The sequence below is a fragment of the Periophthalmus magnuspinnatus genome, chromosome 6 (genome assembly GCF_009829125.3).
Source record: "Periophthalmus magnuspinnatus isolate fPerMag1 chromosome 6, fPerMag1.2.pri, whole genome shotgun sequence".
NCBI lineage: Eukaryota > Metazoa > Chordata > Actinopteri > Gobiiformes > Gobiidae > Periophthalmus > Periophthalmus magnuspinnatus.
Window position 1 is genome coordinate 21,928,786 of NC_047131.1, and position 17,126 is coordinate 21,945,911.

At 38.1% G+C, this 17,126-nt stretch overlaps 2 protein-coding genes across 3 annotated transcripts; both read right to left on the bottom strand.

Moving 5' to 3' along the window:
- Positions 1-8,611: 8,611 nt before the first annotated feature.
- Positions 8,612-14,434, bottom strand: LOC117372605 (glucoside xylosyltransferase 1-like). Of its 2 annotated transcripts, XM_033968429.2 has the most exons (8): positions 14,104-14,434; positions 13,660-13,746; positions 13,085-13,259; positions 12,872-13,003; positions 12,550-12,801; positions 12,259-12,382; positions 11,758-11,930; positions 8,612-9,461 (listed from the first exon to the last, which is right to left on the bottom strand). In XM_033968429.2, exons 1-8 carry the CDS (start codon positions 14,304-14,306, stop codon positions 9,300-9,302), a joined length of 1,308 nt encoding a protein of 435 aa, XP_033824320.1. In that variant the 5' UTR covers positions 14,307-14,434; the 3' UTR covers positions 8,612-9,299. The 2 variants fall into 2 exon arrangements, with proteins under 2 accessions (XP_033824320.1, XP_055078340.1); XM_055222365.1 differs by lacking the exon at positions 13,660-13,746 and having other exon boundaries at positions 8,618-9,461.
- Positions 14,435-14,539: 105 nt separating this feature from the next.
- LOC117372284 (YY1-associated factor 2-like) lies at positions 14,540-16,349 on the bottom strand. The gene is made up of 4 exons (XM_033968067.2): positions 16,233-16,349; positions 15,866-15,997; positions 15,259-15,408; positions 14,540-15,185 (listed from the first exon to the last, which is right to left on the bottom strand). Exons 1-4 carry the CDS (start codon positions 16,256-16,258, stop codon positions 14,960-14,962), a joined length of 534 nt encoding a protein of 177 aa, XP_033823958.1. The 5' UTR covers positions 16,259-16,349; the 3' UTR covers positions 14,540-14,959.
- Positions 16,350-17,126: the final 777 nt, after the last annotated feature.

Consider the following 17,126-nt stretch of genomic DNA (forward strand, 5'->3'; position numbering starts at 1 on the left):
GACGCAGCTCTCTATGAGATGTGCTATTTTTGGAACAGGCCCGCGGGCGACTCATGTGGTCCTTGCGGGCGACCGGGTGCCCGCGGGCACCGTGTTGGTGACACCTGCTCTGGACTATACGAGAAAGCAACATGCAAAGCTCAGTGAGAACAGAAGTACACATGGCTTAGGGGCATATATGCTGTCAGACTTACATTTGTACAATGAATGTTTGTATGCCTGCTGGATTTATTGGGCATTGCATTCACAAGGATTTTGTTTTATTTAGAGGCTGTGCTTTGGCTCAAATTTACTGTCTGACACGAGTTGAAATAAGGCTACAGTTTGACCAAAATGAGAAGGTTGTAACAAATTGGACGTCAGTGATAGGATAACCACAAAGTTGCCAACAAAAAATGTGTCTGGGCCTGATTTGTTGCTTGGGTTATGAGGCAGTTAGTAGGCCAATACGAGAAAAGTTTAGTTAATGTACAATTCCGATATGGGATCAAATACATTGTACATACTCAAGTCGGATAGAAGTGGCACAATAAATGATGAATTACATTTTTGCACCAGACAAGCTGGGGGTACCATTAAGACAAGAGACATGATCTGGTGAGAACTCATTTCAGCACTTATATAATAACAATACTTTCATTACTTTAGCGTATTTGCAATACTTTCAGCGTTTTAGGGTATGTGCAATTGGTTCAGTACTTTAGTGTATGTGCAATACTTTCAGCACTTTAGGGTACATGCAATACTTTCAGCGCTTTAGGGTACGTGCAATACTTTCAACGCTTTAGGGTATGTGCAATACTTTCAGCACTTTGGGGTATGTGCCATACTTTCAGTACTTTAGGGTACGTGCAATACTTTCAGCGCTTTAGCGTATGTGCAATACTTTCAGCGCTTTAGGGTATGTGCAATACTTTCAGCACTTTAGGGTATGTGCAATACTTTCAGCACTTCAGAGTACGTACAATACTTTCAGCACGTTAGGGTACATGCAATACTTTCAGCGCTTTAGGGTACATGCAATACTTTCAGCGCTTTAGGGTACGTGCAATACTTTCAGCGCTTTAGGGTACATGCAATACTTTCAGCGCTTTAGGGTACGTGCAATACTTTCAGCGCTTTAGGGTACATGCAATACTTTCAGCGCTTTAGGGTACGTGCAATACTTTCAACACTTTAGGGTACGTGCAATACTTTCAGCGCTTTGGGGTATGTGCCATACTTTCAGTACTTTAGGGTACGTGCAATACTTTCAGCGCTTTAGGGTATGTGCAATACTTTCAGCACTTTAGGGTATGTGCAATACTTTCAGCACTTCAGGGTACGTGCAATACTTTCAGCGCTTTAGGGTATGTGCAATACTTTCAGCGCTGCAGGGTATGTGCAATACATTCTGCACTTTAATGTATGTGCAATGCTTTCAGCATTTTAGGTATTGCTATCAGCGCTTTAATGCATGTGCAATACACCCAGCGCCTTTGGGTATGTCTTTTACAACAATGCACTGAAGAACTTTCTAAACTTTTGTAAAGGAGAATAACGTGATGAAATGTGACAACTCCACTCTGGTGGTGAATTGCTTCTGCCTGCTCCGGTCTGCTCTTGTCTGTGGTCCCTATGTTTGTGATGCTTTGGTAAGTGAGGAATAGCTTAGGGCCACTGCAAATTGTACAGTGCCTTTAACAGCACGGCTGGTGTGATGAAATGGACAGTTTTCCTCTTTCAGTCCAATTGTGCTGCTTCACTTTAACACAGAGCAGCGTTTTCTTTTGAGCATCTTCATGTTGTCACACATGGGCAGAACCAGGAGGGACCTCAGACAACAGAGGGAGATAAGTGTGTGTTATTCACTGCATAATGGATCTGAATACAGAGAACGCAAGGCTGTGGCATCTCTGCTTTGGGAAGATTCCTCCAGGGGAAGCAGCACCTGAATAATAATGACACAGGCTGACAACACAGAGGAGGCGATGGGTGTTTTTTGTAACCAGCTCAGTCACAACACACACAAAACAATGGGGTTTTAACTCGGAGATAATGTGGACCAGATTACATTCCCGCAAGACACATGCAGCCAATAGTTATATGAAGGGGGATGCAGGAATAAAGCTCGACAGAAACAAATGAAAACATAATTTTCTTTTTTTTTTTTTATCTGAGAAGTGCGGGATTCATATTCTTAGGTTTTGATAAAGATCCTCTCTTGGCTCATATTACAAAGTTACATTAGTCATAATATCAGTACATATGTATAATCCTTGTTGCTGTAATTACTATGCTATTATTACAAATTACAAATTACCCTCAGGGGATAAATACAGTTATTAGACTGATTGACTCCTCTTATTTTTATTTTCCCATGAATTAAATCATTTTAATCTCAGTCAATGCACTATTATGTTAACCTCTATCTGAATAACTGAAGACCACATGCTGTTTTTAATGGGATCAAAAGTATATGGAGGTGGTTATGAAGATAGTTCTTCATCTAAAGACCTTAAAGGAAAGACTGGTGGGATGAAACGTGGGCTTAAATGACTTAACATGGACCAAATGAAGCTTTCATGACTTTCAGCTCTGATGCCTAAAAGACATGGAGGAGGAATAAATGACTGTAGACAGAAAATAACTTGTAGAAGGGCCACTTAGCTCACGTACACAGCCTATCATTAGGTTTACTTGAAAAATTAGATTTAAAAGTGCCAGTGTTACTACTCTTCTTGTGAGATTCATGTGGTAATGAAGGTAATGACTTTTGAGCTTTCAGCCATAATATAATGTTGTTTCCTCATCAAATAAGTTTGGTGTTGTTTTATCAATGCATGTTCATCCAGTCCTGTCTATAAAACACTGTTCTACCTTGTGATGTCATAATGTTTGACTTCAAAAAGTGTGCATAGCCAACTTTTTGACCTTTAAGTTTAAATGTATTTTATTACTTGAAAATGTGAAGCTCTGCAATAAGAATACAATCTGTAATTTATTCATACAGCCCTGCAGTTGTATCATACTCACAACAATTGGTGCTAACTCAAAATATCACTTGAAAGTTGGACAGTCTCTTTTCGTGTCATGTCAAAGACGAAAAAATGTGAAACAAAGAAACATTGGCTTGATTTAAAAAGTGTCTATCAAAAGTGTGGAGAATATCTGAATTCAATTAAAGGGGAGGTGTGTATAGCCAGGGGAGCAGAGCTGTGACTGCTGTATGCTTCAGGGATCAGACCTCACCATGTTTCATTATCTGCCTCCCGCATGCATGGATTTCCTTTTACCTAAAAGCCATCCCCCTCTCTCTATCAATATAACACTCGTACAGAGAGGTAGCCAATGCAAATCAATCATGTGGACTCAATCAAAACTGCTAGTTCATTTTAAATAGTTTACAGTGGTTCAAAATTATCCCTTACTTACCTTATGAATTCAGAGCATCCTAATTATTCACCATGATGAGTTTCTAAGCACTTTTCAGAGACCGGAGTGAAGTTTTGTCATCATGGTGAAGCTAAAAACTTTATATTTAGATGCAGTCAATACAGAGTGGACTTATTTTGACTTCAAGAGCTACTTATACAACATATTTCTGCACTGGATCAAGACTAATGCGATGAAATACATGAAAATAAATCATGCACAGACCCTTTAAGTGAAAACTGCAACTGGTTAATATTTTTTAAGCCATGGTTTTGAGTTTACTGTGATCCTTTGTTAATATTGTAAAGAATAAATTTTCACTGCGTCAGCCTATCTCACAATTGATGCCCAGACACATGACCCTAAGCCAGAATTGAACATGAAACAGCCTTTTTCGCCCCACAAAACCTTTGTAACATATTTTTTGATGAAATCTTCAAACTCGTACTCATAAAGCAATCTCATGCACTACTTTTCTGGATATGCATAAGTAATGATAATGACTTCCCAGAGCTTTGATGAGAAACCATCTCTATGTTTGGTGGTCAAAGTGCCCTTGGAAGTAATAAGGGAGACTGAGAAATGGCTCGCTAGAAGCAATTTATACTATATTCTCCTACTGAACCCGCTGCGTATTTTGCAGCTTGGCGCGGCCTTAAATTGCAATGTTGCTGTAATTTGCCTGATTAATCTGTTTCAGTGTTACAAATGCCTGAAAGGAATCACATGTGAAATTAGTTTGAGATTGGGTTTTCATAATAGGTTTCGCGTAAAGGGTATAGTTTTTGCAAATATTTCAGCTCATTTAACTCTTCAATCAGGCGGCAAAGTTCACATGATGGAATGAGATTGTGCATAATTTGAGTTGATAAAATAGCCCATTTAACCCGAGGGACTTGTACTGTTTTAAATGGAAGAAGTGGTTCTGCAGATTGAAAATGACCAAATTTTAAAATATTACGTGTAAATGTTTGGGGGGAAAATATGGTGTCAAATATGAACAACTAGAATTGGTTTTACAAAAATGTGTTGATTAATATTCACTATGACCCAGGGAGAAAATATCAAAAAGTTTGGTATTTTTGCGAGCAATTTAGTACGGAAGCCCTGAGCAACAAGTGAAAAAAAAATAATAATCTTTTTTCTGACTGTTATTCATTGGAGCTTTGCCTTGCCAGGACATGGTGCTCTGTCTCTTGTTGTGAGTAGGGTTCTTTCACAGTCCTCTGTTTGTGGCTGAGATAAGACTAGATAAGTCATGACCCTATAGCATAATTTAGTGTCATAATGAGATTGCTATTTGGTTGCCAGTCAGAGGGGGAAATAATATTTTAATTTGAAAATGGAGGTGAAATTATGCAACAATTTTTTAACTTGCTGTTGCCATAATTTAAAGCGATCGAGTAGACAAAACAATACAGTGTGAAAATTTGTCTGAAAGAATGTGTGCGATTTGTTTGTAGGGTTCTCATTTGACCCCGAGGCCTTGTCACACAGATTGTCCTTTTCCGTGTCACAGATAAGTGTTCAGGCAAATCCATCATGTCGATGCTTGTCAAACACCAAGAAAAAACAATTATAGGCTCCCACGTACAGGTCGAGACGCTCCAATAGTCAATAAAGACACCACTGTGAAGGTGTGTGTGTGCATGTGTGAGGATAGTTCATTAGAAACCGCCAGAGAAGTACATTGTATTGGAGGAGAGACAATCACACGACCTTCAGTATATGAGGTGGAGGACTCATGGGAGCCACCCAGGCAAAATAAGAATGTAGCAGCTTATATGAAAACAGCCACAGAGCAAAGTTTGGTCAAGTGTAATTATGAAGCAATTAAAGAGCGGTGTAAACAAAATGACAGAGACTGATGACCATGCCGAGAAAATCCTTCAAAAGCTCTTCACAGTGGTATCATTTTGTACTTTGTGATCTTATACATTTTACATAACAATTAGTGCAATGCCCAAACATATGGCTTGTAAGCATCTGCACGTCGGTGGTCACAAATCTTGTACATCAAGCAGGAAGTAGTCTGGCATCTCGAACAAGTGACTACCGGCACTATTCCAGCATAATATACAATATTACTGGATCCCATAGGTTGTCAGTGTGATTCCAGCTTCTACAGATAAATTTTGTTGTTGTGTCCTTGGGCAAGACACTGAACCACTCCCTCACCCCCGTGTCTGTGTACACTGGTGTGTGAATATGTGTGAATGGGTCACTGGTTCCTTGATGTAAAGTGCTTTGAGTGCCTTGAAGGTGGAAAAGCACTATATAAAATGTAGCCATTTAGCATTATTTAAGTGCAACTCCACCAGTGGCTAAGCCCCTATATACAAAGTCTCCACAGTTAGATATTGACATGTGTGGTATAGTACTTGGCGTGCGATTGATTAGCAGTTGTAGATCTTTACTTTAAAGTACTGCAAGGAGGTCCATTTATAAAACAACGAAAAGAATCTATGTGCTGTCTGCTCCACTGACTTCTTCAGGGAGATGTTTTTGCTTTGTCATGACTATGACAATATACATGCATTAAACCAGTTACAGGTGTTTTCATTGCAAAAAATACCTACAAGCATTTTTACTGTGAATGGGGTTACCTCTCCACGGATCTGACCTGTAACTTGGCCCAGTTATCAGAGAGATACATTAAATTAATGCCACACAGTTGGAACATTCCAAGCAAAGCAATAAGCTCTCCATGGAGACAAGCAGGTGACAGATGCTTCACCAAATGTTACATAGTGCCTTTAAATACATCCTACTATATAAACATGCTTCTGTGTTCTGGTAAGTATACAAGGGGAGACCTCAAGGTTACTGTAGGTTTTAGGGCAAAAAACAAGTTGATGGAGAATTGTTGAATCACTGATTTGCACATTGCAGCTCTAAGGCACTGTGGCATTTATCAGGCTAACATTCTGTGAAGCTAAATTAAAGCTCTATTTCAAACCTGAAGGGAAGAAAAATTGGGTGAATGCAATGAACAAAGTTTACACTGCAAAAATTGATTATTTGAGTTAAAATCACTTGAATTTAGAATATTTGAGTCATCTGTATTAGCTACGATTTATTAGTTTATTTACTTTGTAGGTGTACATTTTGCTCAAGTATTTTTTTTTAAATAATCTTAAGGAAAATTATCTGTTTGTGGAGTCAGACATTTTCACTAAAATAGGTCAATATCATGGAGAGACAATTTTACATAAAACAAGAACAAATATATAGAAATGTTTCTGTCTAAAAAACTGTAAACATACAAACTAAATAAATCTAAACTAGTCCAAATTATTGAGCAAAAATATTCTGGACTCAAGTAGATATTCAATTTTTGTAATGCAGTGTAAAAGTATGTAGCCTGGATAATGAGTTTCATCAGAGCATCCAGAGTCACACTTGCTTCATACGGGGATGCAGCTGGTTAGGAAAGAGGACTCAATACTGGGCTAATGTTCAACAGTAAATTATCTTTATAGCGTGAAAGTCTGACAGAGCAGCACGGTTGTACTGGTCTCAGCAGAGCACAGCAGATGTAATATTGATGAAAATGCTCCACTGTAAATGATTTCCTTGTGCAGCAGGAGGCGAGCGGCAGACGCACACATGGACCAGGAGTGTCTGCTCACTCTATCTCACTTTTACTCCACTTTTTAATCACACTGACAAGATACACTGAAGTCCAATGTTCCATTTAGCATTGCTTTCAAGTCAAGCAGCAATCCAATCCCACTCTGCCTATATATTTAAAGTGGGCGTTCATATTTGTGTGAGAACTGAGTACACACTATGACAGATATACTAAGATTACACTTCATTTAATTATCTGGGTATTAGTATGTACAAAACTCAATCATTCATAAAATCTGATTACAACTCAGTGTCTTTGGTTGTTTATAGAAATTATTTCTACATTTGTACTTGAATTATGTAACTTGTTTTCCCATCTTTTAGCTGTGTGGTACAGGCAGTGATGAATAATCCATGGTGAGTAAAGTTAAAGGCAACATTAATTAATCTCAGAGGAAAGCTTTAGCTGCACTCGCCTCCTCCTAAACTTCAGCAGCAACTTTCAGAGCAGTAAACATGGGCCCTGAGAGAGAGCTTGGAGGTATGTAATTCTTTATCTATAACAGTGGTTCTTAACCTGGGTTCGATCGAACCCTAGGGGTTCGGTGAGTCAGTCTCAGGGGTTCGACGGAGGTCAAGACACGCACCCGACTCATATGATTCACGTGCTGCGAGCATCTCCAGACACCGGCCGTGTCCCAATTCGACAAATGCACCCTTTGATGTGCCTATATCGAAGTACCCACCCGACTTAAATGAGTCGTTCGAACGGCATAAAAACGAAGAAAAGGAACAGACTTTGCTGTGAAAATGACATGAGAGTGGCCAAGGTGAAGCCATGCATTTCTGAACTGGTCTCTCAAAGGCAACAGCAGAAGTCACACTGATTTGCAGTAAATATTCATTATTATTCTAGCCCGATGGAAATTAGGTGGTGGCTGTGTGTTAAACTGTTAAAAATATTAATAGCATAAATTCAATAAGTTCATTATTGGAATACATAAGGTTTACAATGAAAATGATTTCAGTGTGGTAGTATTAAAAAAGGTCATGTCATTGTAAAAAGGTATGCAAGTAATTTGTTGTGAGTTCATGCATTGTACTGGTTTTATTCTTTGAACACAGAGATGTTAATGCACGATTCATTTTGTGCACCAGTAAAACATACATATATCTTGAATTTGAAGAAAATAATATTTTATTTTTCAATAAAGAAGGGTTTGGTGAATGTGCATATGAAACTGATGGGGTTCAGTGCCTCCAACAAGGTTAAGAACCACTGATCTATTATCTGAAAAGCCCTGACTCATTATACTAAGAGTCAATGTGAACTGTCTTTGAGTATATCTTGGAGAAGAGAGAATTGTCCTAACTTAGCCTCCTAAAGTAAAAGAAATGTGATTTCTACATTTTAGTGAAATGTGAACAACTGTATGCAGTTGTCTTTTGTTTACTTTGCCTGGAGCAAAAACTCCATAGAGAGTGAGGACAGCACAAATACGAAGTAGCAGCAGGTGCATTAAAAAGGATGTTTAAAATCTAACTTCTTTAGTTTACTCTCTAAACTAAATAATTGGCTAATATGCATGCATGGCTAATATCACATTAATGACATTTCATTTTCAGGTTTGATCTTGAAATATATAACAATTTATTTTCCTTTACATGGATGTGTTTGTTTACTCAAGACAAGTATAAAATTATTTCAAATAAGGACAATAAAAAGCAATATCAGTCTGTAGTCCCAAAGTCATAGTGCAAATATCCTGAGGAGTCAAAAAACCCTTACTCTACAACTATAGTGGCATCATTAGAATAAACACCATTCATATAATCTTTTCTAATATAAAACGTACAGGGAGGGACTAAGTGACATGCATTTTAACGTAAATAAACAAATACTTCAAAGTCATAAAATTCATGAGAAATGGACAATCTCAACTGAAAAATATTTTGTACCTTAAACATGTGAAATTATATTAAATTGTAATCTCATAGAGAACAAAATAAAAACTATTTCAACACAAATATGTCAACACCTTTGGCAGTGATTGTCTGGAAGATCTGAATGGTACTAATACAGTGCGTAATACATATAAAATGTCTTTGCTCTGTTCTATAACAGAGGAGACACATGTACATTCATGTTTGTAGAAAGATTTCCCGGTCCTGAACCTGGATAACAGTACCGGTAAACACGGCAGAGATAAACCTGTCAGCTAATGCCTCCACAGGAGTGTCTTTAACAGAAACATGGTTCCTACAGTGGCCTGTAGACACTAATCATACATTGTATAAGAGATCAGATCCTGTCATCTCCTGTGTGGGACCTCCTGTTGAAGTGACAGAATACTCTGTTTCAGCCTCTTGGTGAACAGGTGACTGCTGCGCCCACAGTACGTGTGTGTGGTGGAGCTCAGAGAACCCTCAAGTGGATCCAAAAGAAACTTGTCCAAATCTTCACCAAACTGGTACTGAGAAAAGAACATTTAGCCTTTAGTTTATCTATAAATGTACACAAGATCAACATAACACATACACAGATGACACATAAATAGAGGAGCACCAACTAACTAGACTGTCCACATCAGTCTAGTTAGTTGGTGCTGCTCTGTGCTCACTGTATAAACCTGCACATAATGATTTTTATATTAGTTTGGACTGGGGGGGCATATGTATGGCAAATCGGTAGTCGTATATTGTAATTGTCAATTGATATGTGTTTTTTAATGTGTGTTCACCTGCTCAGGGACTGCAGATGGAAAGTAGCAGTAGCTAAATCTGGTGCAAATCATCTTTTCTTTGTAAGATTAATGAATTTGTACATGGTCCCTGTCAAATAAAGAATAAAGAAAGAAAGAAGACCATACACTGGTAAAGTGTATTTTTCTTTTGTTGTTTTTCACTATTTTTGTGATAGAACATGTTTGTTTTCGAAGTATAAAATTACCATCATGGCATTCATTGTGAGTGTCACATGGAAAGAAACTACCTCAACTTGTAACAACTTAGGAGATGCATTTACGTTGTTGTGAGAATGGTAAATACATCTTCTGTATTGTAAATTGTACCTAAATTGTTAATGTTTTTGGGTTACCTCAACTCTCAATGTTTTACAACTGGAAATAATGAATCAATTCTTTATAGGTTCTAATTTGACCAGGTCTACTAGTCTTTGAACTAGTCCACTTGCTTTAATATCTTTCATATAGTGCAACAGGCCATAAAACAGCATTGACAGCCTCCTAATGATTTTTATGTGGCTGCTGCTTGTACATAGCCATTGTGATACGTCAAACAAACACTAAAATGTTACTACTCTTGTGGGCTGGGCTGGATAACACTGTCCTTTAATGTACTGTACACTTCATGCTGGACTGCTGGCTTGTTTGGGGATTGAACTGTCTATGAGGAACTGTGGGGGTGCTGTTCAAGACTGCATGTTTTGTGTAATATTGCAATAAAGCCAAATTTAACTAAGCCAGTGTCAATGCAATGTCCAATATTGTGACAAATACTGAGCCTATTGACACTGAACCTAATCTTAAAGCATATTTAGTAAGAAAGCTGGGTACTTATTAAAAGGGGCCATATTACAATATTTCTACTGATCTATGTTATAATGTTGTTTTGTCATCAAAAACATACCTGAAGTTTTGTTTTGTTTCATTTATACATGCTCTTCTCTCAAATAGACAACGCATTCCACCTTGTGACATCATGTGGTAATACAGGAAGTGCTCCAGTGTGTTTTTAAACTCCATACACCTTCACTACAACAATTTGGATTATTTTAGCCCTGGAATTGTCAATCTCTACTGAACTAACATGTAACAGATAGCTGTTAACTTGAAAACTACCACAGCATGACATCACAAGGTGGAACAGAGCATTTTGAGCTTTGGAGTAGACAGACTAATAAATGAAGATTACTCAAATATGTATGAATGAAACCAAACACAGCTCCAGGTATGTTTTTGAGGAGGTAACAGCATTATAATATATCTTAAAGCTCACACGAACTCATTTTGTGTAATATAGGACCTTTAAGAGCTGAACATAAAAAGAACATAAGCACAACATATAGACAATAGAAGTAAAGATTTTTCTAACATGAGGCAGTGATATAATTGTGCCCTAAAAGTCCTGCTACTTAACCTGTTCACCACGTGCATTAGAGGCAGTGCACCTGCTAAAACCAGGTGGAGTCTGCTGGATGCATGTCTCCCCTGCCTGAGAGACTGATGGAGGCACGAGGGCCCAGTGCCCCATAATGAAAGCAGCTCGTTTACCTAATGGCTGGGAACATGGGCTGCACTGATAGTGGCTCAGCTCTGGCCCTGTGGCTGTAATGGATGGACACTGGCTAATGAAGCTTCCCCTGCTTCACCAGTCTGCTGCCGTAGTGTTGACCGCTGCGCTGGAATCAACATGAGAGATCGAACACAGGCAAAGACTGTTCACTGCCTCCCTGATGACTTATAGGTCAGTAAAAGCTACTTTACTCATTTAAAGTAAATGAACATATTGTTATTATTAGTTTTGTTAATACATTTTAAAACAATATTTTTTATATTAAATAGATTTTATTGGTTTGAGTGGTTATTGATAAAGCAATAACACTGGGTGCAAAATGTCCATTTACTGAAAACCTCCTCAAAGGGTACCTTGTATCTTTTAGTTTAGTTTGCTAGTTAGTTTTTAGTAGTGTTATGAGTTGTAAAACTAAAGGAATGAGAATAGAAAATAATTAATATACTGCTGCTGTACCTTTTGGATGGCGTTATAAACCGCTCGGAAAGCTGGCTGCTTGTCATCATGGAAGACTCCCCTGTTTCCATGGAGAATGAAGACACCTTGTTGGTCGGCTGTGTGACAGTTGCTTCCATAAATACAGTGGTCTGGACGGTAGTTCCACTCACATGGGAACACAAACAAGCTTTCTGTAAAGTCCAGAGTTAAGGTTGTGTAAATTAATACATCATGTCTCTTACAGGTTCACAGCTCAAAATCTATATATGTCTGTATAAAGGAATATTTGTGAAAACATTTTAAAATATGAATTTTCTCAAAATTTTCATTTCACTGGGACTATTTATTAATACTTTTATTAACACTTTTATTATGAGCAATCTGTGAGCTTATAATTACCCATTATCTGAGTTTAGCTACATTTTAAACATATCTTTTTAATATTTGCATATGTGTGAATGTAGTTATTATTTATACTAATTAAGTAATAACTCATGGCGAAAATGCAAAAATTCAAACCTGGATTATGATGAAATATAATATTGAGAAGATCCTGATCTCCCCAGGTGATATTGAGTTTATACTTTTGAAGAAGGGGCATGAGCATTTCTTCCCATCTTAAAGGAATAGTTGTCATATCATTCTATATGAAAGGAAAGAAAACAACACAAATAAAGTTTTAAAGCTTAAATATCACAAATATTTCCCATTACCCCGCTAGTCACACCCGTTAATTCTAATACAATGCTGCCCTCTACTGGTGACATTATTATATTCAAAGGCAGCCTCTCTGGACTACTTTGTTTTCACCTTGAAGTATTTGGCCCGGATGCGTGTCATATTCATTAGCATGACCCCTGAGTTGATGCCAGTCCTGCCATAGTAAGGATGCCGGGCGAAGCGGTTGTACCAGCCGATCCGGGGCTCCTCGTGCTCTGGAGCCATAGCCGCTAACTGGCTAGAGTTAAAATGAGACAGCAATGTCCAGAGGTCCTCCACTGGCTGAAGGAATAGGATATCTGTGTCTACGTAGAGCAAAGAGTCTACGTCCTGCAGAATCAGCTAGACATGCACAGGAATATATTAATAGTAACTATAAAACAGACTAAACAGAAGGAATGTTTGGACTTACTGGGAGGAAGAGTCTCTGAGACGCACATGGTTTGAAGAGCTTTTTCCACTCCTTTTCATTGTCATTTGGGAAAGTGATGGGAAAGATGGTGAAGTTAAATTTTCTCTTAACCATATGAGGCCATGAGTTCAGCTTTAAAACAAGATCAATAAAAAACAACACATGGTAAGAATATTTGTTTTCAGCACAATACATGAGATGCATTGTACTTACAGCATTTTTGAAGCTGCCATGCAGTTCATTTTCTGCAAATATATATAAATGTAAAGGTTTTTTGCTAAAGAGAAGAGCAGACTTTAACATGGTGAGAGTTTCTTCCAGTCTGGGACCACAGGCTACAACAGCCAAGTGACTCTGCTCATCAGGAGCTTCCTTGGTCAGTCCTTCTCTACAAAAAAGAAGAGAAAAATAAAATGATCCTTTTTTTTTTTTTTAAAACAAACGCATTTTATACCTGAAAGAGTACTTATTATACTATTTATACTTTAATACTAGCGGAAAAACACTAAAGAATTCAGGCTGGGTTAATTCAGGAATAACCTTATCTTCTACTTAAACTGGGAGAAATAAGTTACACGATGGCACATTACATGAGGCTAATCTTCAAAACATTATGTAAACAGTAATTTTGCACAATGTGATTTTATGTTGTGATATTTTAAGTTTAGAAATCCTTCAAACTGTAGCGGTCATAAGACACAGTGGTTATATTCAGAACACTGTAATAAAACTGTCCCTTAGGAATCCAAGGTACATTCTTGAACAAAGATGCACAAAATCAGTCATACCCATAAGATGTCTCCATAAAGCAGTTCACTCCACACACATCTGCAGGCAATCTCCAATATGGACTCCAGTAAGATACTGACTTACACCTGACAGGATGAGAACACCAATTTTCCTGAATTAACCAGTCATTGAACTGCAGTGTGCAGAACTAAACTACTATCTGGTTAGTTTGAAAGCAAGAACAGTAAACTGATTTCTGTTGTGGGGGGCTATAGACTATATTCTAAGAACGAAGTTGGTCCTGTTTTTTATTAAATTTAAATGAAATATACAATCCGCAGAGCTGTTCAATTATTCTTGTGATATATTTTAATTCAGATCTGATGAGACCTTTGGATGAACTAAAATACCACTGTTGTTAGACTATGGTTTTAATGCATTCTGCTATAACTACTTGATTGAGTTAGCTGAATGTAGGTAGTGCCTGACATCATTTTGTATACCTATGCAGTTCTCCGTGTTGGCCTCCTGAACCGCGCGTTTTCCTGAGAGGCAGCCCGCTGTCATGGCGTCTGAGGGCGGCTCTACTCTGCTCTCTCCATCGGCCTCTGTCCTCCACCGTGGAGGCGAAGTGGTCGAGCACGTACACCAATGAAAAGAGCGTCATGACAATGCATATAAAGAAAACATGACGGAAACATCGCATTTTGCATTTTACTCTGCTATTGTCGGTTTAGCTGCCCATTTCAGTGATAAAAAGTACACTCCAAGTTCTGACTGCTACTTGATCAAAGCACAATGTTTACATCTTTTAGCTCCTCCCACTTCCTGTTTCGCGCACAAACCATATATTAGATCTGGGGTGTCCAATTTATGGCTATTTATGAAGCCCAAGTATGTAAAAAATCTGCACACCTTACTTTATTTACTTATTTATTTACAACGTAAAGCTTTTTTAAACCATCATTTAATTCAATTCTACAAAAGCAGATTACAATTTGTGGTTCTTTGGAAAAAAATAAATAGGCTACAGTAATAAAAATGCAGTAGTAATAAAAATACAAAATATAACTTATGCTAATATAAAAGGACATAACATACATTCAAGTGCAAAAATACACACATTTCTACCAAACTTGTTTTAATTACTTAATGCTCTATTTGCTTAACAGCTGTGTTTTTTAACATGACTTAAACAGGCACATTATTCTTAAAGTTGTACTAATTGTAATGTTTGCATGACTGTTGTCATCCTGAGAAGGAAATGGAAATAAAACTTTAATGCAGTCTCACTACTGACTCAGTAGTGAAACAGTTAGTGCATATTGAGCTGGTGTAGAATCCATTGCAGCCTGGGGGTCAGTGAGTGTCTCGGTTTCCTGAGGAGCTGTCTCTGTGTGGAGAGGTGCATCGAGAAGCAGCTTGCTCAGTATTTTCGGAGCTGGAGCTGCTGTGGCTGAGCAGGTCTACTGAAGCAGCACCTGGTCTGGCTTTCTCCTTAAAGTCTGTGATTATTACAGTCAGCTCTCCGACAGTCACCTCTAGATGTTGGGCAGTGCTCCTGTCAATGTTTTTTAATCTGGGTCTAGTAAGAAGAAAACAATATAAACTGTACTCATTCTTTAATGAGATTTTTACTTAAGGTAGAACTCTAATACCTTGTCTTTTTGAAGTGCTTCCCTTTCAGTGATGTCTCTTTTTCACTTCTGTCTTTGTAAAGCCTCTCTCTCTTGTCTTTTCTGTGATGTGTGGGTGGCGCGAACTGCTGATTTACTTGAGCAACAAGTGTTGAGACAGGCCGTGGTTTCCTGCAGAAAACAAGATATCAAACATCAACTCTGACTGACTTATTTATACCATGTAAATATCCTTTAGTACTTTAGTGCTTCAAGATACTATGCGGGATACTAGGGTAGCACACAAAGTACTATGCTGATGTTGCCCATTACTGTTTCAACCTGTTTGAGTCATAAAGCCTCTTTTGTAATCACAATCTTTTTTGAAGCCCATGTATAGTACAGATAATATTTATTAGATTACTAAACGTGTTGAACTTAATAACGTTTTTTTCAATATGCGATTAATATATAGTCTTCAACTTCACTGACAGTGCTACAGCCTTCTGCCAAGTAGCCTGTTAAGAGAAAAACCGGGGAAGAAAATACATATAAAACTAAAAGTATGTCCGAATTAGGAATAGACGCACAATTCAGTTGCATATGAACATAGAGTACATGCTATAAGCCTGTATTTCCCAGTCTTTACCTTGTGGACGTGCCCTTCCTCACATCACACATGACGCATTTAAACGCCTCCGCGCTGTTCCTGAACGTGCACACGCTGCAGTCCCAGTGGCCAAATCCGTCGTCAGCGCTGGCCTTTGCTTGGCGCTTTGGCCTTCAAACAACACAAAACAAGTGCTGGGCAAGGGGGCATGTGTAGTACATAATAAGCTAACAGACATAATAGATTCATTAGCAGAAGCTTACTGTAAAGGGCCTAACCTGGAGCCAACCACCATGAACACACTCTTCAGACTCACGCTTCACACACAAAAATCTGATCTTTCCACTGAATCCACTGTTTGAAGTTAAAACACAAACTAATGAACAGCAGTCAACAGCAGCATTACCTCGTAGGACTTGTCTTATCTCCCATGACACGGAACCTGGTCGTAATGATTCAATTTAAGATAATTGAGGCGCTTTTCAAATAAAGACACACTTGTAGGAAGTCCTGCGAGCCAGCAGTCACGTGACTCGATTAACCAATGGAGAAGCAGCAAAACCTCACTTCAAACATGTGAACCGGGGCCTAAAACTGCTCCCAGATGGATTCAACTACCTTCTGCCACATTCCTTTGTACATCTATTTTTGACCAAAATCTGTAAAAATTTGAATTTACAGGAGGCCCGTCTGTTCAAAGTCCCGTTTTCTGACTGATAATCAAGATTACTGCAAATCAGACCCATGATCAGGCCACAACTCAGGCCAGGAGTGCAGAGGAAGCCTACCCTACCCCATTAAAAATTATATCAACATATTATCTTATTATTGTTATTACTATTATTGTTATTTTGTAACTTTAGTTTTAGGAATTTAGGTTTAGTTTTCAATTAGTATTTAACACCTCCACCACAAGATGGCAGTATTTATTTTCAGTCACCCTTTCACCGAAGTAGACTACAAACAGGAAGTATTATGAGATGGGGTCGTATTCAGCAATCCCAAAAGCATCAGCATGTTTTTAAGGTTTACTTGTTTTTCTAAATAAAGTATTGCCAATGGAAATATCTGACTTTTCTGAAGCATTAAGATAAAGTCAGACGGTGCACCGCATGGTTTATCCTGTCTAAAGTGAGTATTATCATAGATGTTACTAATGCTCATCAGTGTTGTGCATAGTGCTATGCTAATTTGGTTGACAACAAAACTAAAACTCACTGATTCGATATCTAATTGCTATGTAGCTTTATTTATGTATTGCATTTAACTGTGCATTAAACTTAGAAGAACCAGGGTATTA